This window comes from Vigna umbellata, chromosome 5, assembly GCF_029865625.1.
Source record: "Vigna umbellata cultivar VRB3 chromosome 5, Vumbellata_1.0, whole genome shotgun sequence".
NCBI lineage: Eukaryota > Viridiplantae > Streptophyta > Magnoliopsida > Fabales > Fabaceae > Vigna > Vigna umbellata.
This window is the reverse complement of record NC_142169.1, coordinates 9358158-9381392: the sequence shown is the minus strand read 5'-3', so window position 1 is coordinate 9381392 and position 23235 is coordinate 9358158. Positions and strand designations below refer to the sequence as shown.

At 31.0% G+C, this 23235-nt stretch overlaps 2 protein-coding genes across 2 annotated transcripts; both read left to right on the top strand.

Annotated features, from left to right (window-relative positions):
• Positions 1 to 9329: 9329 nt before the first annotated feature.
• LOC124846552 (uncharacterized) lies at positions 9330 to 9992 on the top strand. The gene has a single exon (XM_047323827.2). It carries the CDS (start codon positions 9330 to 9332, stop codon positions 9990 to 9992), a length of 663 nt encoding a protein of 220 aa, XP_047179783.2.
• Positions 9993 to 17431: 7439 nt separating this feature from the next.
• On the top strand, positions 17432 to 20000 carry LOC124846561 (glycosyltransferase (DUF604)). Its single transcript, XM_047323838.2, has 3 exons — positions 17432 to 18324; positions 18874 to 19419; positions 19563 to 20000. The coding sequence occupies exons 1-3, from the start codon at positions 17473 to 17475 to the stop codon at positions 19677 to 19679; spliced, it is 1515 nt and encodes a 504-aa protein (XP_047179794.1). The 5' UTR covers positions 17432 to 17472; the 3' UTR covers positions 19680 to 20000.
• Positions 20001 to 23235: the final 3235 nt, after the last annotated feature.

The window sequence follows — 23235 nt, the reverse complement described above, 5'->3', positions numbered from 1 at the left end:
CAAAGGCATATAAAGTCAGATACATCCCAACATTGATTCCCTTTTACTTTGTATTATTCTCATCTTCATCAGATTTGTTGCAATGGTTGGTATCCTTATTCCCTCGCGCATAAATCCATTTGCTAACATTCTGTCTCACCTTTTTTCTTTTCCTCACTCTTTCCTAAATCCCTCCAAAATCTGCCACCTACTCCAGAATCAATCTGTTTAAAGAATAGGCTGTGACATTGTGACATTATGCTTTGCTTTTTTATATTCACAGGGAGAATATTATCCCAACAAAACTCATTGGACCTTGCAACGCAATTTTTGTTTCTTCTTCTGTATGCATGAATTAGGTACACACAATGACAACCTCTTTCAATTATAATGTCTGAACTCCAACTTCCCTACGAATTAACCATAGCCACTCAAATCTTCTGCATAATCGATGCAGCTAGGTTGGGAGCTGAAATAGTACTCTTTTATTTTTCCTCATGGATACCTTCAATCAGAATTTGATGGAACTAGAATCGTATCTTTTATTTTTACCTATAATGATCCATTAAAACCCACTTATTTTTATAGGCTTCCTATTCTTGGGTTTTGTAAGAGAAGGTACATAATGTATTAATTTACTTTTATTTTATTTCCTTTTTACATTTTTTTATATGAATTAGGAAAATTCATTTGTCTTATTTTTTTTTTCTTCTTAAAAAATTAGATTTGTAATATCTCCCATGCTATAATATCTTCTTAAAAAAATTAGAAAATTGCAGAAGTTTACTTTGTACAAAAGACATTTTAGAATAGCCTACGCATCCTATTCTTTTCTAATCTGTATCCCTCAGCAAATGTATATGCATACACATATCTCTAGCTATACTTTTTCTTTTTCTTTTCTATGCATATTCTAAATAGACTCATGTATATTTTAAATAGGTTGATATTAGACATTATTATTATTTATATGAAGATTTTATTAAAAAAGAAAAATATAAAGACTACACTAAATTTATGATAAAGTTACATCTCACACATAAATAGAAAACAATTATTATTAATATGAGTTTGAACTTCATATATTTTTAAAACTTATCTTTTAAAAGTTTTTATTTTGGAGAATTTAGTATTAACTTACTTTTAAACTATTCGTATAAGGTTTTCTTATAGTTTAAATTGATTTACCATTATCTTCCGTATTAAAATATTTTTTTCATTAAAAATATTAGTTCATCTAGAAGCTAATTTAAATTAACCTACAAAATGATCTTTTTAGACATCACAAAATTAAAAATTGTCTCATAATTACTATATGAAGAATGTAGCTGTTATTGGAAACTTTGAAAACGATTAATGAAAGTAACATCCTTTTAAAAAAGACATATCAACCAAAAAATCATAATTTATGACATACCACCAAAAGTAATATTTAGATTCTTAACAATAAAAAATTCATTCAGAATACAAATATATTATTATGATCAACAACTCAAATGATTTTCATATAAAACATAACAAGTAATTTGCATGAATTTCAATTAATCATTGTTTGGACAAAGATAATTCATCCTTTTTTTAGTTCTAAAAATTAATATATGTTCTACAAGTAGGTCTAGTTTAAAAGTAATATATTTTGGGTCTTGAAAACGAAGTCTAATATTTTGTATTTTTTTTAAGGTCTTATATTTGGTATTCTTTTAATGTCAGTAATAACTGTGTATTAAAATAAGACTTTTTGGCGTATTTTTTAAGAAGAGACTTCTGACTTGGTGACATTATTTTTCAACTTAATTAATTCAATAATTTAATTTTCCTTATAAAATACAAAAGAGAGAGAGATCTGAAAATGAAAATTGGGGTAGCATATTGCAGAGTGCACATGTGCATAAATGTCGCTTTTCAACTTAATTAGCGATGAAGAATAGAACTATAGAATGACAAGAGAATATTAGTTGTTTATGAACTTGTCTGGGAATTCTATGTTTAACAAGAATTTAATTCGTTAATTAGAAATTATTGCTTAGGGATATCCGAATTTTGAAATAGAAATTTCAGAGGATTAGGTGGTATTTTGTCTGGGATTTGTTATTCATACTTAATTAATTTATTTTTTATGAGTCACCACTCCTTTCTTTTTTTGAGTAATTCATTTAGAATATAATTGCAAGGAAGCAGTTTCTTCTCTCACGAGCTCACTTGCAAATACTTTATTCATGGCGAGTCTAATCCAAAAAGTCCATTTTACAATTAACAAAGTAAAGTCCTTATGTACAATTGATATACGTAGATTCATGAAATAAACATATAAAATATTTACATAGAAATATTTAAAGTAAAATTTATATTTTATACATTTAGTTTTCCACTTATATTTAAATATTTACATATTTTGTTTTTCTAAATTATACAAATAAATTATATGTAAAATATCTAACACATCTTAATTGAATTGAAATTTTGATGTGAGAGACTTAATTTAAAGAATTTATAGTATACAACAACTAACTGTAAGTAATTAAAATTATAGGAAAAATAAAGTTTACTCGCATTTATTTTATTTGTAAAAAAATAATGTTAACAAAAGTATTTGGGTTACAAAAGACTCCAAATTCATCTTTATTTGCACAACTTTAACTTCTCCCCATTCAGCATAATCTACTCTTAATACATATACAATTAATATTACACTAGTTGGCTTAGTAGTCTTAAACTTACTGCACATTACACAATCAGCTTATAGGTAGGTCTCTGCATTGTCTTCGTGATGGTTTTGCAGTGGCAATCTTATTAATAGCATATTAACATCTGAAAACTGAAATTGATATCAATATATTATTAACATAAATTGTCTGGAAAATGAATTTGATTGTAACAATTACATATTTTTGTTACGTTCTTTTTTTTCTTTTCTACAGGATTATTTATATATTTTGCTTGTAGTACATTTAATCAATTTAATAACAATATCACACATATTTAATTACTAAGATAGTATTAGATGTTAATTTTTGATATTTTCTCTTATGATGTCAAAATTATATACTGACTTTTAAACTAATCTTTCAAATTTTTCTTTTTAGTAACTGATTTTATCATAATTGTTTTTAGTTTTTTCTTGTACAGGATTATTTATATACCGCATTTAATAGTATATTTAATCAAGTTTTTCTAATGTGATAATAATATCACATATTTGATGACTAATACCATCCTCAATTCCCCCTCATTTCTATGAAGGAATTTTTATAAATAGAGTATTCACATACTGCAACCCGGCCCGTATACATTTGTATATCATATATCACATCACAAAATTGAAAATATGCATAACTCTCCCCTCATATTCTAAGTGCAGCTTGAGATATTTTATAATGACAATAAAATGAAATCCTATTTCCTTCTACTAAAGTTATGCTGATATTCGTTAGTTTAAAACGTTCAACCTAATCGTGACTATTTTATATCCCCAATTCCACGTCATTCCTATGCTTCTAAGAAATGGGAGAGTCTCGGCCACAACCTCATCACAGCATTTACTATTTTTAAGGTTTTTCTTTCTAAGGATAGATTTTTATTTATTTTTTAATCCGTAAAGGAATTTTTATAATAGAGTATTCTGATACTCCAACCCATATACATTTGTATAACATATACCACATCACAAAACATAAATTTTATACTAATTCTCACACACTTTACTTCTAAATCCATTTTCAATAACAAAAAATTTACCTTGAAATCCATTTAATCACTCTCCCTCAAATCCATTCAAGTGAACAGGACTAAAGCTTGAGTTATTTTATAATGAAAATAAAATGGAATCATATCTCCTTAAACTATTACAAAAACAGCATACAACGTCGAATATTTTTGGTCTTTCACGTTGAATTCGAGAACGACGTCATATTGGGAGACGTTAAATTGACGTCGAATTTTGTCAATATATTAATCAATTTTTTTATTTTTTTAATTAATTGTAATCTTTTTTACAACTCTACGAGACCACGTTGAATTATAATTCTAAACAACGTTTAATAATTGCATTTATTTACAAAGTTGCCACCAGTCATTTTTAACGTTGGCTATTGAGTGGTTAGACGTTGAACGCGTAACGTTATACGTTGTTTTTGCACTAGTGTTACACTAATGTTTTGTTGATATTTATGAATAGATGTTTGTTTTTCAATCTCTTGACTAATAACAAACTTTTTGGATGTTTATTCTCCAATAAAGGTAAATGTTATTTGTGATTAAAGAGAACATTGTTGTTGTATGTCATTTGTTGACTTGTGCAAGATAAAGACTGTGTAACGAAAACAACTAGTTAAAACTATCTTACAATCAGTAAAGAACAAACTCTAATATTTTTATATGGAGATTATACATTAAAATTATATTTAATTTAAATATATTATATTGACCTCCAATAAGATCAGTTACTTCTTATAATGGTCATGTTTTTATATCATGAATATAATTTGATTCCGTATACTTTGAGTATTGAACTTGGACTTAACTATATTATCTGTTAGAGTTTTATGAGTAGTTAATGTATTAGTCATTAGATTTATATGCATAGTTAATGTATTAGTCGTTCGAGTCTTATAAATAGTGAATGTGTTAATCGTTTTTAGTCGTTTTGTTTGTTTTAAGTACAATGGTTATAAATATGAGTCAATAACAACAACAAAGGTAAATCAGATTTTCACAAAGTAAATTTGTTGTCTACAAATTAGCATGAGAGCTAGAGAGCTTGAGTGTATTAGCGTTCTTTGAGAAGTTTAAGTGAGGTGGTCAATTTTACAATTCTGCCTAGGTTGACAAAAGTTGTCAACTATTACATTTGAAGTCAATACATGGAGGCTCTTTTTAGTGTCTAAGATAATTGGGAGGTGGTTGATGATGATTTTGTAAAACCAAAAAGCATTGTTGGTTTCACCAATGCCTAAAATAATGCGTTGAAAGTAATGTACATGAAGCACAAGGCGACCTTATACATATTGTATTGACTTGTTGATGAGTACAACTTCAAAATAAGCGTAGGACATTCTGGAGAAAGTGTACAAGGGAGATAAAAGTGATGCAGGTCTGGCTTCAAACACTTAACAACGGGTTGAAGTGCATAATGATGAAGGGGACCGGAGGAGTGTCCAAGTACATAACTTGAGTGGAAACCAACTTATTAGAGAAACATTGCCCGCTACTCGAGTTGTCGACAAAATCTTAAGATAGTTAATCGGTGACTTTGATAATTTGTATATGTGATTGAGGAGTTTAAGAATATGTTAACGCTCTCAGTTAAAGAGTTTGTTGGGTCTTTTATGGTGCACGAACACCAAAAGAAGAAGAAAATGAGATCCTTTAAAAAAAACACCTTAAACAAAAGCAACATAAGGTGTTCTAGCTATACCCTGAACATTTGATGCAAAGGAAGAGGTCAAGAACGTAGAGGACATGGTCATAGTGGTAGAGGTCATGGAGGATAGGAAGAAGACAAAGAACAAACTGACTAACAAAATTAGCTCAGACAAGGATAAGGTCAGTAGAGAATAGATCAATCAAAGCAACTCAAATATTAACTGCTTTAAATGTAGCAAGTATGTCACTATGCAAAGCATTGTAACCTGAATATGAGTTACAACTATTGTAAGGGCAAACATTTTGCTAAAAAAAATTTAGAACAGAAAGAATAAACATTCAACTATCTAAAAGAGCATGTTGAAGAGAAAGAGGTAGTGTTGTTGATGATAAGAAGGTCAAAAATTGGTCCAAGCTTAAGGAGCGTTCATACTGATGTGATTGAGCACAATAATAAATGTACATGGTTCAATCTCTCAAAAGGAGGTTGACCTATTGATAAAAACCTACTTAATATCAAGTTAACTAGCAGAAAATAAGTCGACCATGAAAGTGAAGTTGGTCATGAAAATTATAATTCGACTATTCATGAAAAAAATAAGCATATTAGAGAAGAGTTATTGTACATGATGTTGGGATGAAGAATATAATAGTCGAAATGAAAATAAAAGAAACATTTAAGTTTACAAGAAAGTTTTATTGAGTTTAGAATAAACTTAAATGCAATTTTATAGTCTTCGAAACAAGGAAAAAATATAAATGAATTAGTTTTAAGTTAATAAATAGTTAAATAAACTAATTGAACTATAAAGTAGTACAGTTGAATTTGTAATTGTAAACAGTTCAATTTTTTTTGTTATGTATTACACTTGATTGTTTATTGCTTACCTCTGACTTCAACCATAATGTTTTTACAAATTTATTTATCTCTTACAAATTTTTATAAATAATGATTTAGTTTTGCTTCTATCTTTGTATAGGTCCCTTTATTATTATTATTATTATTATTATTATTAATATTAAAAGAATATATACATATAAAAAAATATTCTTTACATATAAATATAGATATTATTATTAATATTATTATTATTATTGTTATATGTGTGTGTACGTATGGGTATGATCGTGTGAAGGTGTTTGAGGATATGTGCTTGTGTGATTGTGTAAGTGGATGCATGTGAAAGTGTGTGGATGCGTATGGACATGGGCGTGGATGTACCCGTGTGTGTGTGTGGCAGACTTTGATCGGAAAGGGTTGATGGACGACTAAACATATACCAACTTCCAAAAACTTGTTCAGTCAATGATTTTTCTTTTTAGTGGCCTTCACGTAGCAAGTACATTGCATCAGACCCACTGGCCTAAACATTCTTTCATGTGCTTTAGTGGTTGAGTTCAAATATTTTTCAAAGTATATTTTCGGGTAAAAAAAATCCAAAGTATTTGTGTAATAAGGTGATTGATTACTACAGTGCTGTGATGCTCCACTATAGATGTAGGAGTAGGATTTTGGTTGAGATTGGTTACTATTATTTATTTATATTATTAATAATATACATTATAATATCTTTCTTGGATAAATTTATACATACACTTATTTTTACATTGATTGGAACACCTTAGTAGGAAACCTTAATAGGAAACATTTGATAGGATAAGTTAAGACTGCTTTCACTTCAACTAATTTCCTTTAGCTTTAGCATTGTGCATGAGGAGCATATGTTTTGGATAGACAGAAGATGATGAAATCGGTTTCACTCCAATTTAAAATATCATAGAATCGATTCCTGCAATTGAATTTATATACAAGGGAAAGTGGGAGAATCGATTCTAGTTAGGGTTTATATATATATAATATTATTATTAAATAATAATAATTAATAATAGTTATTATTATTATAAAAGTAAAAAAAATAATTTCACATTTTAATTTAATAAAATATTTATTTTATTTTATTATATCCATTAAATCTTTCACAAAATTTTATAAAGTTCATTCCTAAATCGATTCACTTTCAGTATCAACAAATCCCTTAAAAGAAATATAAAAACTTTATTATAGAATCTCTTCAAATTTATTTATTCAGTTCTCTTTAAATTTATATTCAGAAATAAAAATATCCTAATAATTATAAATATTGAAATTATACTGCTTATTTTGGTGAGAAATAAAGATATATCTCAACGTTTATGTTTTTTTGGCATTTCCATTGGAATGCACTACAGATTTTTAACTTTATCAATAATATTGTTTTGTACTTTTCACGTACATACTTATATATTAATTAAGGTTATATTGATGAACTTTATTATATATATATATATATATATATATATATATATATATATATATAATATTTATTAAATATATTATTTTTATAAAAGTAATTAAAAATTAGTGATCAATTTAGTAACAATTATAATCATCAACTATTTAATTAATGGGTTAAATATGTTTTTAGTTCCTAAACTATTGGCCGTTTCTGGTTTTCGTCCCTCTTTCAAAATAAGATACAATTTGGTCCTCATTCTTTTCAAAATTTTGGTTTTAGTCCTCGAAAACTAACACCGTTAAAAATGTGGTAGTTTTCGAGGTTAGTTTTCAAGGACTAAAACCAAAGTTTCGAGGACTAAAACTAGAATTTCGAAAAGAATGAGGGCCAAATTGTACCTTATTTTGAAAGAGGGACGAAAACTAGAAACGACCAATAATTTAGGGACTAAAAACATATTTAACCCTTAATTAATCACCGTAGAAAACCGATTATCTATCTTAGCAATACTAGTTATTGGTTTCAATTATTAAACTTAGTTTGTAAACCATTGAATTTAGCTAACACTATATTTTATGAATACCGTGCATCAATAAGTATGGAAATGGTAAAAAAGACAGGTTAGTTATTATATCGGTTGATACTTTTATTAGTGATCATTTTAGTCATATAATAATTTGGTCTATTTCATGATTTCTCCTTATTATTGAAAGAAAAAATGTTAAGTGAGACGCAAGAAGAATTGGATGTTTGAGTTTTGGAAAAGATAATTTCTTTTGTTGGTTAAGAACATGAAAATGAAATTGAAGAAATGAAATACTAATCAACGAGAAAAAAAGTCTAATTTAAAAATAAATATTGAAAGTTTTCTGAAAGGGGATTTCAAAATAAATTATTTAATAGAAAGAATAACTTCTGAATATTATATATATATAATCTAAAATGCCATAGCTATCATCATATCATTAATGTGTTTAGATTTTACATAAAGCAAGGATAGACTCATATGTATCAGGTTGTCATTTTAGTAACATTTAAAACGAAAGATAAGAAGATCACATAATTATTTAAACTATTTGATTAAAGAGACTCTAACATCACGCCAACAAACCACATAATTTATATATTACAAAAAAAGGATAACTTTCATTAAATCGTTGGGAAAATTATTCATGCTAATTTCTAAACAAAATACCTTTTTCTATTTCAGAACTTATATAATTAATAGGTGTTTATCCCCTTTTTGCTAATGAAGAGTTTAATACCATTGCAAGTGGACCAAAATGTTTATTTAATTTTTCATTTCTCAAATAAATCGTTAAATAAGAAGAAATATTGCAAATGACAGCTGCTATTGTGATAAACGGCTAACTAATTCTTGGAAGACAATCGATATTGTATTTTCTGCCACACATCTAACACAATAATAAGCTTAATACTTGAATTAACTTTTACCTTGAGGCAAAACATTTTTTTAGCTTTTCACCGAGCCTAAGAGCACAAATTGAAAATCATATAAACTCTTTTTGATCCTCTCAAGGTAGTGTAAAAGGAAATGTCTGGTAGAATAATTGAACGAGTAATAAAGATGCTGCAAATTAATATTTTATTCAATTAGCTTCAAGGTTTTCTTACCATTTTTAATACCATACATTCTAAGTTATACTAAGTTAACTAAATTACTCAGCTGACATAATAAAAAAAGGCAAAAAAATGCATAGTTTCTGCAGTTTTCCAAATTATAAATTTTGTCTGAGCCATTCTGTTGACTATAGTTTCATACCACTTCTGTTTTCCTTGGTGGAGTTTATGTCTTCTTGCTATTTCCCCTTCACTTGCCAAAAAAAGATGGAGTTCAACACCCCAATCTATAAGAAATCTGAGATAAGGTGGAGCTCAGATGATCAAGGTGGCCCTGGACAAGTGAAATCTTTTTCTTGTTCCTTCTGCAAGAGAGGATTCTCTAATGCACAAGCCCTAGGTGGCCACATGAATATCCACAGAAGAGATAGGGCAAAGCTCAAGCAATCTTCTGAAGAAAGCTTGCTTTCGTTGGACATCTCAATCAAGACCTCAAGTGATCACAGAAATGACCCTTCTGATTTGGAAGAGAAAATTTTCTTTCGGTTGGGTTCTGGAGAAGATCAGAAGCATGCTAGAAATCGAAAAATGCCATTCAATTTCCCTCACAAAAGTGATCATGATTATGCATCAGAAAGGGCCATGTTCATTGGTTCAGCAGAAATTCCTCATCATCTTCCTTCTTTTGTTTTGGGGCAGCGAATTGAAGAGAAGACAGCTGATTTAGACCTTGAACTTAGGTTAGGCCTGCATCCCCAGGAGACAGCAACATTGAACACTAGATCGTTCTTTTGAAGTAGCGTTTCAAGTGTGGAAGATCAGTGAAAAGTTGCTTTTATCTCATACCTAGCTCTTCTTCCCACTTAAAGGTAATTAATTACGTTTAAGAATTTAATTTTGATACAGTATGGATATTGTTTTCACTCACAGTACTGCATCAAAATTAAATTCTCTCTCTCTCTATATATATATATATGTCTTGCTAGTTCAATAATGGAACGCTATCATGTGAAGTATATGTTAATATTGCTTGTATTATTCTTCTGCTGTTATGTTGCAGATGGGTTTGTGATTTTCGTTTTGTCTTTCTTTTTTATTCTTTTGGTATTATTATGTTAAATCCACAGTGTACACTGTTTCTGTAATCATACAACTGTTATTTGAAGTTGTTGCTTCGGGTATTATATATAAGAGAAGTTCTATGTTGTTCCCAAAATATGATTACATAGCTGGTTTGATTTTATATTGCTTGTTCCAGCTTAAAATTCCTGTATATGAATCATAACATTTAGTAACATTTGATATACAAAAACGACATCGGATCAACACGTAATTATTTGAAGGAACAAGAAAAACAACAGAACTCCATATATCCAAGCAATTTGTGAAAACAGCATAAGATTCACCTTGTCCTTTGTCCTTCATAAGTGCAAACATGTTAACAGTCCATAATCTCATTATAACTTCATTTTGCATGCAATTTTACCAGTTCTCTTCAGAAATCTACAAAGGTTCATCGACTTCTGACCTAAGCTCCCGAAATAACCCATTCACGATCTCATGAACTTGCTAGCTTTTACAATCTATCAGCTCGATTCTAATACTTTTCACTTTCTCAAATAAAATATTTCGAAAACTTTGCCATGGATTTTGATATTTTTCTTTTCACTTCTTTGATAGCATCACTTTTAAAACGATAATTAGTTTGAGAACCATTGTAGGTAATTAACTCCACTTGTGGCAATTGAAGACCACGCATTTTCTAATTTTTTTCCTCTCACTAATTAACTTCCTGACTTATCTAAGCTTCAATTAACAACTTCTATATGCCTATAAAATTTTTAATGATGTAATGAGGAATAAAATTGAAGGGGATAGAATTATAGTTTATTAAGTATAGCTTAAAAAACAATTGCTAGAAAGAATACAGGTATAGGAAAAAAAGGAGATTATAGTAAATATATGTTACGGTTTGTAGATTATATTTTGCTAACTTGTAAGGGCAGACATTAGAAATATAATGGAAATTACATGTATTCTTAGATGTTTTAAATTAGTCTGAAGACTTCGAGTGAATTTTCGCAAGAGTAAAATTAAAGGAATAGTGTAGAGAAGAGTGAAATAAAAAAGGTTCTCGTTGATCCTGAATTATGAAATAATGAACATGCCATTTAAGCTTAGGGAGTGTGGGAAGAAATTTAAGGAAACAAAATTTCTAGCAACCAGTAATTAATAAAATCAAGAGAAAACTAACAAAATTGGAAGGTAGACATTTATCCTTTATTAAAAGAGTGTGTTTAATTAAAATTCTCATAACAAAATCAAAAGAAATTTAACAAAATGGAAAAATAGATATTTATCCTTTATTGAAAGACTGTGTTTAATTAAATTTTTCATAACAATATCTCCTTTGTACTACGTGTCAATTTTTAAGGTGTCAATTTGTAAGTTGTCAATTTGTGTATATGAAGGAAAATGTGAAGGAAAATCCTTTTGGATGGGTTGCACATTTGAATCACAACAACTTTTTAATTGAGAAGTTTTGATTCTTTATCAATGTAATGTCCCAAATTTTAGGGTGTTATGAGTTATTAAAAAGTCAATAAAATTCAAAACTTTATCGAAGTGTGAAAACATATTTTTAAAAAGCTTAACATTTAAACAACATAATTCATTTAAAACATAATAGTTCTAAAAAATTTGTCCAATGAAATAACGAAGGAAATAAAATAACTTCAATTACATTATCTTAAAGTTCAAACGTAATAACTTTAAATAAAATATCAAGTTTGTCTCCCGTCATTTCTCGAACCTATCATACATCAGCATCATTTGCAACATCATTTGTTCACGTATAACACATTATACGATCATCGCCGATAACATCATTCATAACACACAAACACAAACAAGTATAGGATAAGCTACCGATAAAACAACAATAATAATATTAAGATATAAACACATTGAATATATCAACCATAAACCACCCCATATGTAACAATAATAACAAGATTCCTAATCCTCTAACATAGCAACTTAATCATAATAAATTACTCAATTCTCGATCATTGATATTCAATCCATGATCCTTGACCCTTGAGCCTTGATGTCATCACTAACATTTCACACATAGACCCTTGGTCTATCCACTCATTAGCGCCTAAGCTAACTACCTATTATAACCACTATAGTAACATTATTATCAACATAGCAACACTTTGAGCATCTCAAACACCGTACTATAGCACCATAGTGGAAAGAATAAGTCATACTCTTGTACCCTACCTTACCGACTATAGTCGCTCCTACAGTCCAATCTGTAGCTTTCCCAAACAGATACACTCAAGTAGTCCCGCAATCCAGCTAAGCATGTAATCCTACCACACAAGGACAAGGAAGCACCATCACCCGCATACAAGGAAGATTCAATACCCGAACAACCCTTCCTATGCACACAAGGCAAAGGAAGCACATATCCGCAGATAGAACTAGGATTTACTAGGTACAACTAGTAGACTTATCATCCACTCTCATGCCCATCAACTACATATGTAGGTACACCCCAACACTCACTCATACTCCAATCTCAATCACAAGTCGAAATTGACCCTAAAACATAACCAATAATCTCATTCTCTAGTTATCATCACATTTTACAGCTCCTCAAGTGTGGTCTACGTTCATTTTTAATCAAAATGTATTGTTTCCAATAAAAATACTCTACGGTAATCGATTATCTATGATAATCGATTATCATAAGTGATAATTGATTATTTTCGAAACATACACATATACACGAAATACCCTATGATAATCGATTATCACTTAATATAATTGATTATCTCAGTGGTTCTGTTAAGCAAATCACCAGAATTCATCACGCATGAAGTGATATTTTGAAATAAAATATTTTGAAAACTTTGCCATTGATTTTGATATTTTTTTTTCCATTTCACTTCTTTTATAGCATCACTTTTAAAACGATAATTAGTTTGAGAACCATGGTAGGTAATTCACTCTGCTTATGGCAATTGAAGACCGCACATTTTCTAATTTCTTTCCTTTCACTAATTAACTTCCTGAATTATCTAAGCTTCAATTAACAACTTTTATATACCTATAAAAATTTTAATGATGTAACGAGGAATAAAACTGAAGGGGATAGAATTATAGTTCATTAAGTGTTGAGGTCGTTCATGTAGTTGCAGAAGCTATTAGTGAGGAGGAGGAGGAGAGTCGTGTGGGTGATCAGGAATAGGTTGGGGGCATTTGTACAGCGGTTTAGTTAGGAAAGAAAAAAAAATCTTTGTTTAAGTATAACTTTCATGGTCGTCGGCCAAACAGGTTGTTTTTTGGTATGGTCGCCTTGTTGAGAAGATAGTCTTATTTTGATACCCCTCAAATATTAATGGAATTCACTTTTACTTGTTCATTCTTTGTACTTCTTCCCTGCTTGATCCTTAATTGCATCACTTTTAGATTTATTGTAGACGTTCGTTAACTTTTAACACCGTTTGATAATAACTTGCAAAATAACATGAATTATTTCTTGAGTTTAGTTAAATTTTCCATTTTTGACACCATTCAGTTGGTGTTGAAATGCTTCCTCGTAAAGTGTTAAATTGTCTTCAATTCTTAGATGGAAGGATTCAATAAGATTGTTCTTTATCAATTGGTTGAGTGTTGAGAGTTCACGAGAACGTTCTTTAAACTCGTTTTGCAATGCGACAAGAGTTCACGAAGAACGTTTCTTGTCGATTGATTGATTGTTGAGAGTTCACAAAGAACATTCTCCAAGCACGTTTTGCAATGCGACAAGAGTTCATGAAGAACGTTCTTTGTCGATCAGTTGAGTGTTAGGTGTGTTCACGAAGAATGTTCTCCAAACTCATTTTGCAATGTGACAAGAGTTCACGAAGAACGTTCCTTATCGACTGATTGAGTGTTGGGAGTTCACAAAGAATCTTTCCCAAACTCGTTTTACGATGCGATAAAAGTTCACAAAAACATTCCTTGCCGATCAGTTTAGAGGTTGTCAAGTATTCACGAAGAACGTTTCCTAAGCAACCTACCGACCATTATTAGTAATGAATGTGCGGGGAACACCGAAGCGACATATGAGTTTTCAAATGAACTTTTGTACTTGTTGCGCTGGTGGCCAAGGGTTCAGCTTCCACCTACTTGGTGAAGTAGTCTATCACTACTAGGAGGAACTTCTTTTGTGTCCGACCGACCAGCAAAAGGACAACAACATTATTGTCCTAAGGTGGTTGGTGCACACGATGGAACTAAGAGGTCTTTAGCTCAAGTGGTGGAACTTGTGATGGAGTTTATGGTGGAACGTTTGATGGAGCCTTTGATGGAGCTTGTGGTGGAGCTTACGGTGGAGTCTGTGGTTCAGTCTGTGCAACCTGATGTGATACAACCTGAGCTTGAACGAGTACTGGATAATCATGATAATATTTGTGTTGTGAATGAATCTTCTCTCGTTAAGAATCTTAATGGTGGTGTGTCAATAGATTATGATTTCTTGACTGGTGTGTCTCCTTTTGGAGGATGTCATTCTCATTGTTAATAGTTTGTAGGGTTTACAATAATTAGATTCAACTTAGTAATTCAATGACAATTCTTATTCCTATGACATCTAAGAAGACCCATTTTGTGAAGGAATTGGAAAAGTTTCTAAATGAGTTAATATGCTTAATGAGAGGAGAAATTTTAATACTGAAGAGGATGATGAGAAGTTTAAACCACAAGAAAACCTAGTAGGTGTAGGTTAAAGAAGGCTAATACTTAATCCTCAAAAGCACAAACTTTTCAAAATTAAAGTCATTTTTTGGAATGTGTGAGGACTGAATAATGATAATTTTTTTAATATGTTGATGAATTTGCCTTTTTCTAGTATATGGAGTTCAACTAGTGGAATTTGATTACTTGACCGATATGTCTCCTATGAAGGATGTCACTCTCATTGTCAAAGTTTGTAGGGTTTACAACAATTAGATTTAACTCATAATAGTTCATCGAGAGTTACTAATCCTTTGACGTCTAAGGAGATTTATTTTTTGGAGGAATTAAAAATAACTTATAAATGAGCTAATATATGCTTGAGAAGAAGGGAGAATGTAATATTGAAGAAAATGATGAGCTAATTCAAACTACAAGAAAACCTACTAAATCATCCAAGGAAAGAAATTTTAAAAATTAGGTTTAAACCCTCGGATGATCCTCATATTTGTTGAAGAATCTCAAGTGGGTCCTCTTGTTAAAAATGGTCTCAATTGGATCCTAAATTTTCTAAAATCGTAACAATTAAGCCCTTTCTGTTAAATGTTGACAGATGACGTCAAAAGATGTTGACTAATAAAAACATTTTAGAATGTGTAAGGATTGACTAATAATAAACTTTTTAATGTGTTGCAAAATTTGCCTCTTTGAAATTCAAAGTTTGAAATGATTTTCATATAAGAAATCATCAATTTTTTTTATAATAATTTTTTTCCTATAAAGCGATATACTTTTAACATGGATTTGATGTAATCATTCATATTTTTCTTTTTCTTTTTTATTTTTTAAATAAAATCTTATGTAACTACATTTATACCATTAATTTATTTGGAATAGGAAAAATTAAAGTATCTAATCATCATGAAAACATAGTAACATTCAAAAAGGATCTCTCTTTTTTCGAGAGGATAGTATACTAACTCATTTTTGGTTAGATGACTCGTAACAATATCATGAAGATTTATTGAATCTCTCTTTTTTTTCTCAATCGATTTTCATCTTACTATTGTTTAGTTAATTTTCTCTTTTATTCGTATTACTCTCTCAAAAACCCTCTTTATGGTCAAGATTACAAGTAAATATTAAATGTTATTCAACCTTTCCAAAAATGAATGTTTATATTTCCAATTGTCAAAGAAATAATTTCAAAATTTTTAAATAAATTATTTTCTATATTCCCATGCATAGAAAATTGCTTCCCTTGATCAAGGAGAGGATACCCTTAACTGAGGAAGATATTTCCAACATATGTTTAGTTATGTCAACTTCAATATACTAAAATTCCGTTGAATTGTCATATTATATTTATCAAAAGTTTTCTATTAATATATATTTTAAATATAGAATATTTAATTTATTACATAAAATATAATAATAATTTCTATTATATATATATATATATATATATATGAAATTAATCAATTTTCAATAGTAGGGTAGTTCAGTATATTACTATTATTATTGATGAGGTGGTACGTACAAACAATTCTTGTTAGCATTTAAGAGCTATTTTCCATTTCCCTTTTAGTAGAAGGCTTCAACTTAATGCTCACGCTAAATTTGTATATGGAAAAGTTGGTAACAGCATGTTCAACATTTGACTCCTTTTGTCTCATGGAATGGTACGTTCAGTTAAGAAAATGGGCAAAACTCTTGCTTTGAAAGGCCCTGTATGGAGAAAAAACATTCATCTATGACTAAGAACAGAACATAGGTACATATTACGTTCGAATTCGATTGAGACATGTTTGTCTCAGATGAAAATTAGATTAATGTTGGGCTCCATCTCTTCGCCAAAATCATCTTTTCTCAGGCTGAAATTCCGAGTGACCACTTACAAATTAAAAGAAAAAAAAAATCACTTTGGGAGAGAATACTATTGGTGTGTCTAAAAACAGAAAATGCACGTCTAGAAAAATACATGTTGTCAATGAACATTAAAAGGAAATAAAATCAAATAAAATTAGTTTAATCTAACTTGTTTTAAAATAAAAAAAATGAAACATTGAAGATAAAAGAAATAATATGCAAGCATTTTTTACCGATTAAAAAGATTTGAGTACATGGAAGGAAACTTTGAAAGCAGCCAATAATCTTGGAATTTCGAGAGAAAAAAGGAAAAACATAATTATAAAGTGGAACGTTGAAATAATAACTTTAATTTTAATTTCCAAAGAAGGAAAGAAATAATTTTCCATTAAAGAGTGAGGTTGAAAGTCATAAAATGAATAAAAATGAATTAATTAGGCACAAATATTTGTACTAATATTGATTTGACTTTAAGGGTTGATCTCATATAGGAGGAGTAGGCACCCACATCACTATATTAAAATGGAAAACGTTCAAGCCACTAACTACATATACTCTTACCTTCGACAACAAATACATTGTACGTTTTTGTGTGCATATTATTATATATCACATCATATAATATATCATATCCTTTCTACTTTCATCGTTGCTCCAGAATTTGAATCTCATTCCAATGTCTTGTGCTGTGGACTCAGTTCGAGATCCTTTCAAAAACTCATGGAAAACCTTTCGTTTTCCCAACATCAAACCCACCGAACTTCTCTTTTTCTTCTTCAAAGCTGGTCTTGCAGCTTCAACCTTCTTCCTCATAACCCTAATTGTTCACCTTACACTATCCTACAACCAATACCATTACCATAACAACAACCACACATCCTTCAAATACGTGCTCCAACAACAGAAAACCACTCACCAACAACCACCCACCAACATATCCCACCTCCTCTTCGGTATTGGCGGCTCCATCGCCACGTGGGACACGCGCCGCCAATACTCCGACGTTTGGTGGCGTAGTGGTGTCACCAGAGGCTTCGTGTGGCTGGACAGCCACCCATCTGGGAACGCGACGTGGCCCGAGTCTTCACCGCCGTATAAGGTGTCCGGTGACACGTCGGCGTTCCAGTACACGTGCTCGTACGGGTCGCGATCCGCTATTCGTGTGGCGCGGATTGTGAAGGAGAGCTTCGAGCTGGGGGTGGAAAACGTGAGGTGGTTTGTAATGGGTGATGACGACACCGTTTTCTTCACCGACAACCTGGTTAGGGTGTTGTCGAAGTATGATCATAATGAAATGTACTACGTGGGTGGGAATTCTGAGAGTGTGGAACAGGATGTGATACACTTTTACACTATGGCGTTTGGTGGTGGTGGGTTTGCGATAAGTTACCCTTTGGCGAAGGAGTTGGCGAGAATTTTGGACGGTTGCATTGATCGTTACGCAGAGTTTTATGGGTCTGATCAGAAAATTCAGAGTTGTATCAGTGAGATTGGTGTTCAGGTCACCAAAGAACCAGGATTTCATCAGGTTTGATCTTTTTCTCTCTATTTTTGTTAGTGTTGGACAGGCACATTATCAGAAATTAAGTTTTCTGTTATGGTTTAATTAATTTTATGATTTTCGAGGGTTTCCAATATTAGTAATATAATAAAATTTCTTAATGGGAGATTCAGTGAGCTAATAAAAAACTTAATTCTAGAAGTGATTTTGAGTTACAAGGCATGAATTGTTGATTCAAAACACTTTTACTCTCAATTAACAACTTATAATACTTCTACCATTTTTAATCATGCTTGAAATAACTATATTTATTAGAAGATAATATGAAATAAAAAAGTTAATTTCTTATTGAAAGCTAATCATGGCAGGCTAATGTTATAACGCTGAATAATTTCAAATAACATGAGTGCTTGACACATATTATAGTATTTATTCTAAAATCAATTTATTTAATGGTAGGTGCAACAATTATTTTAAGCTATTTTTAATATATTCTTTTGAGAATCAATTTTTACTAGTTTTTATCAAATCACCGATTTGCTATTTTTGTTTTAATTAATGTTTTTTTCATTACAGGTAGATATACGTGGGAACCCATATGGGTTGTTAGCGTCACATCCGGTGGCACCGTTGGTTTCCTTGCACCACTTGGATTATGTGGACCCGATATTTCCCGGCATGACCCGTGTTGACGCTGTTAAAAAACTGGTAGCCGCCTACGAAACAGATACGGGTCGAACCCTACAGAAGAGCTTCTGTTACGACCTCAGACGAAACTGGTCCGTTTCGGTGTCGTGGGGTTACAGCGTTGAGATATACCCTTCTCTACGCACGGCCAAGGAACTAGAAACGGCGTTTCGGACTTTCCGCTCGTGGCGGAGCTGGAGTGATGGCCCGTTTACTTTCAATACCCGAACCCTTAGTTCCGACCCGTGTGAGAAACCAGTCGTGTATATGCTGGATCGGGTTCTCAGCTGGGACGAGGACAAGACCCGGTCTATCTATAGAAGGCACGAAGACTCACCGGGGAACGTGTGCACGCGTGAGGACTACGCGCAGGCTTTAGACGTGCAATACGTGGACGTTTTTGCTTCACGGTTTACGGCGGATGTGTGGAAAAAGGTGTGTGATTTAGATTTTATGAAGACGTTCTCTTAACACTTTTTATTAGCGATTAAATTTTAAGAAGTATAACATTCTTTAATTTATTAAATTTATGAATTTATTAAATCGCTTTTAACTAAAAGATGTGGGTGAATGAACAGGCGCCACGTAGGCAGTGCTGCGAGGTAATGAAGGGCTCAGATAGAGTGAAGAATAATAGCGTGGTTGGCGTGAAGATCAGAGGGTGCCATCGATTCGAGAGTGTGACTCCTCTGTAGATAAAGGAAGAAATTTGGATTGAATTTGTGGGTCAAGTTGGCAACAGTGATGATGATGATTGAACAATGATCAGAGAAAAACGTATATACGCAACTGGTCATCAAAAGACTAAAACGACGCACGTTTGTTGTATTCTACTACTCCATTTATACGTATGTATATATGATTTTGAGGGAGTAGAAGACAGATTTGTGAGCATAGCTTTTTCTATCTCTAATTTCATAATACTTCATGGTAGTACCAGTGTATTTAAATTGCATTCACATAATAATACATTTCCAAATGCTAAAGATATAACATGTTAAATATGGTGGTTCTTTTAGGTGAACCAATACTACGTTAATTATGATTTAAGTTTTATTCAAACATGGAATGGTTTACTAGGTTGCCCACCTAAACCACCCCTTAACAGTATTTCTTTTTCTTTTTCCAACAAAAGAAAAGATTATACTGAATAGTATAATGGTGGTAACACGTGTAATTTGGTATAATAGAATAACATTATTTTCAATTCATTGGTTCAACCTGATTCGATACATCTAAATTACCGTACCACATGTAGCGTAAACTGAATTAAGATTTATATGTCTAAACTATCAAAAGTGATTTATTACTACTATTTTTATATTTTGTTGTTAAAGAAACAAATATGAAATAGTAAAATAATTTAAGTCATAGTTATAAATTAAATTTTAATTATTAATTTTGATGGAGTAATTTAAGACTTAAAAAAAATAATAATATTAGTGATACATTTAATTGGAAATATTTATTAATTATATATAGAGACAGAAAAGGATCTACTTTTGATGTTAGTTTTATATCTCTTTTACACACTCTCTTTTTTCACTTTATTATTTGATAATTATTTTAATATGCTCCTTATTTATGAATAGATACTCTACCTACAAACTTTTACTTTTATAAAACGTCTTACCTTTTTTACATAATACATTATAACTAATTTAAAATTTAGTTATAATTAAATATATTTGGATATACCTATATTTATAACACTAAAATTATAATTAATACTAGTTATAAGAATTAAATACAAAAATTTTATATAATGTTGTAGTTTACAAAAATTGTTAGCCTTTGTAATATTATTTTATTAATATTTTTAGTAATTTATATATATATAATATTTTCATTGTAAAACATGGAACTCTTGTGTAGTTTCCACCATGGTGGACTAACCCTATTTGTTGTTGAGATTGTTTGTAAAACATGAAACTCTGATGTAATTTTGTGCTAATAATGATATATGTTTTTCCAAATCATGTTAGTATTCAATTTTTGTGCTTAATTCTTTATGTGGATAGTTTCCATGCTTGATTTGTGATTTTTTATTTATTAGAAAATAGGACTTGAATCTAGACTTAAAATTGAATGCCTAATGAATGTTTGTATCTAAGAATATAACATGATTCATTAGTAATCTTAAGACTCTTGAACTTAATGCATGATTACTTGTTGAGGATTCAAGGAATTGGAACTTGATGAGTTAGTATACGCCAAAGTCACTAGAGATAGGATTAAGTATAAAAGTGAGTTGATTTTGACTTGAATAAGGAATTGAGATGTTTGTTAATGCATGAGAATGAAGTGGATGAACTTTAGTCTTAATAAATTGTAAATACTATATGTTACATTTTCTTGCACACACACACAGCTGTTTGATGAAAATACCAAAAAGAGTTTCTTGTGTTTTTATGAACTTTGTGGTCTAATCGAGTTAGAATGTAAGAGTTATCGATTGTTGCATATTTTCCTTGGGAGAGAACGATATTTATCACTTGTTACACTGTGACCAATGCACTTGCCTTTGCTTTTGTAGCCAAAGGAGACACATTATGCTTTTGTGGTCGGCCAGAAGTACTTAGCTGAAAGAATTCATGTTGTCATAGTTCTTGCTCCGGAGTGATAACTGCAGATTCCCTCATGGGTCATGTTTTGTCCGCTAATTAGGGTAGGAAGTAGGAGAAGGTCGCCATCCGTCCTATGAGCCATTACACCTCCTAGACATTCTTAGGGACCCTCATGTCGATAATCGCTTGGCATTTCTCAAGGTTTTCCTCTATTCCTCGTTGTGTCAACATAAAACCTAAAATTTTGTTGTCATCCACCTGAACACGCACTTCTCGAGGTTAAGCCTCAAATTATATGATCTTAAAGCTGAGAATACTTTAGATACACCTTGGGAGTGGAGTACTAGGGTTGGGGACTTGATCACCATGTTGACCATATATACTTCCACACTTTTACCAAGTAGGTGCTTGAACATCTTCTCCACAACTCTTTGATACGTGCTCTAGTGTTCTTCAGGAAAAAAGACATAACTTCATAATAGAAGTTAGTCTAATCCATAATGAATGTCATCTTTTTTTTGTCGGTCTTCACGTTAGGAATCTACACTATTACAAAAACACCGTATAACGTCGGTGTTTTTCGGCATTTCACGTCGAATTCGAGATCGACGTCATATCGGGAGACGATAAATTGACGTCGAACATAGAACAATTCGACGTTCATAGTAAAGCAAATTAATGTCGAATTTTGTCAATATTCGACGTTAATGAATTTTTTTGCTTTTTTTAATTAATTTTGATCCTTTTTCACAACTCTAAGAGACCTGAAAAATAGAAAAACAACAAATTTTAGTTTTTGGTATTTTATAAAGCATGAACTATGAACGTGTAGTGTAGTATGAACAACAAACAACAATAACAAACAACAATAACAAATAACAATAACAAACAACAAAGAAGTTCAATCAAACAACAACAACAACAAACAAGTTCAACAAAAAAATAACAAACAAGTTCAACAAATAATTTCTTCAAAACGAAAACGAAAACAAACCTTCAAAAGGTGGGTTCGTCAAAATAAAATGTTGTCACCAATGAGAGAGAAAGCAGAATGCGCCTATGAAGGATAATAACATGAAAATATTAGGTCAAAACAAACGAAAATCATACCTAAAGTAGTTAATTAACATGCATTTGTAACAAATGAAAGAAAGATTACATGTGATGGTCGTCAAATTTTGTTCAAGAAAAGTTTGAGCAGAGAAGAGGGTATCGCGCGTTAAGATAAAGTGAATGAATTTTCAATCTCCCGCTCAAATATTTATTGAATTCACTAACCTTTTAACGTCTAACGTTGGGTCATTCGACATTTTATATCCTTTTGACGTCTAATTATAGGGAATTCGACGTCATACGTAAATACATTTTCACCTTCGCGCCAAGCATTTTCGCAAAAAATTTAGCCAATGTAACGAATTGACGTCGAATTACAATTCTAAACGGCGTCTAATAATTGCATTTATTTACAAAAATGTCACCGGTCATTTTTAACGTTGGCTATTCAGTGATTGGACGTTGAACGCGTGACGTTATATGTTGTTTTTCCACTAGTGCTAACTATGTACTAACTAGGTATCTAGAAAGCTTATAACGTTGTGGTCGACTGCTCCATCTACGAGTCGGTCTATGTTGGATAGGGGTAGGATATGCCTTGTTCAGATTTGTGTAATCCACACACATTTGC

Coding starts and splice junctions, on each gene's coding strand:
- LOC124846552 (XM_047323827.2), top strand. CDS start 9,330: ATGCATAGTTTCTGCAGTTTTCCAAATTATAAATTTTGTCTGAGCCAT.
- LOC124846561 (XM_047323838.2), top strand. CDS start 17,473: ATGTCTTGTGCTGTGGACTCAGTTCGAGATCCTTTCAAAAACTCATGG. Junction 18,325..18,873: donor AAGAACCAGGATTTCATCAG/GTTTGATCTTTT, acceptor TTTTCATTACAG/GTAGATATACGTGGGAACCC. Junction 19,420..19,562: donor CGGCGGATGTGTGGAAAAAG/GTGTGTGATTTA, acceptor GTGAATGAACAG/GCGCCACGTAGGCAGTGCTG.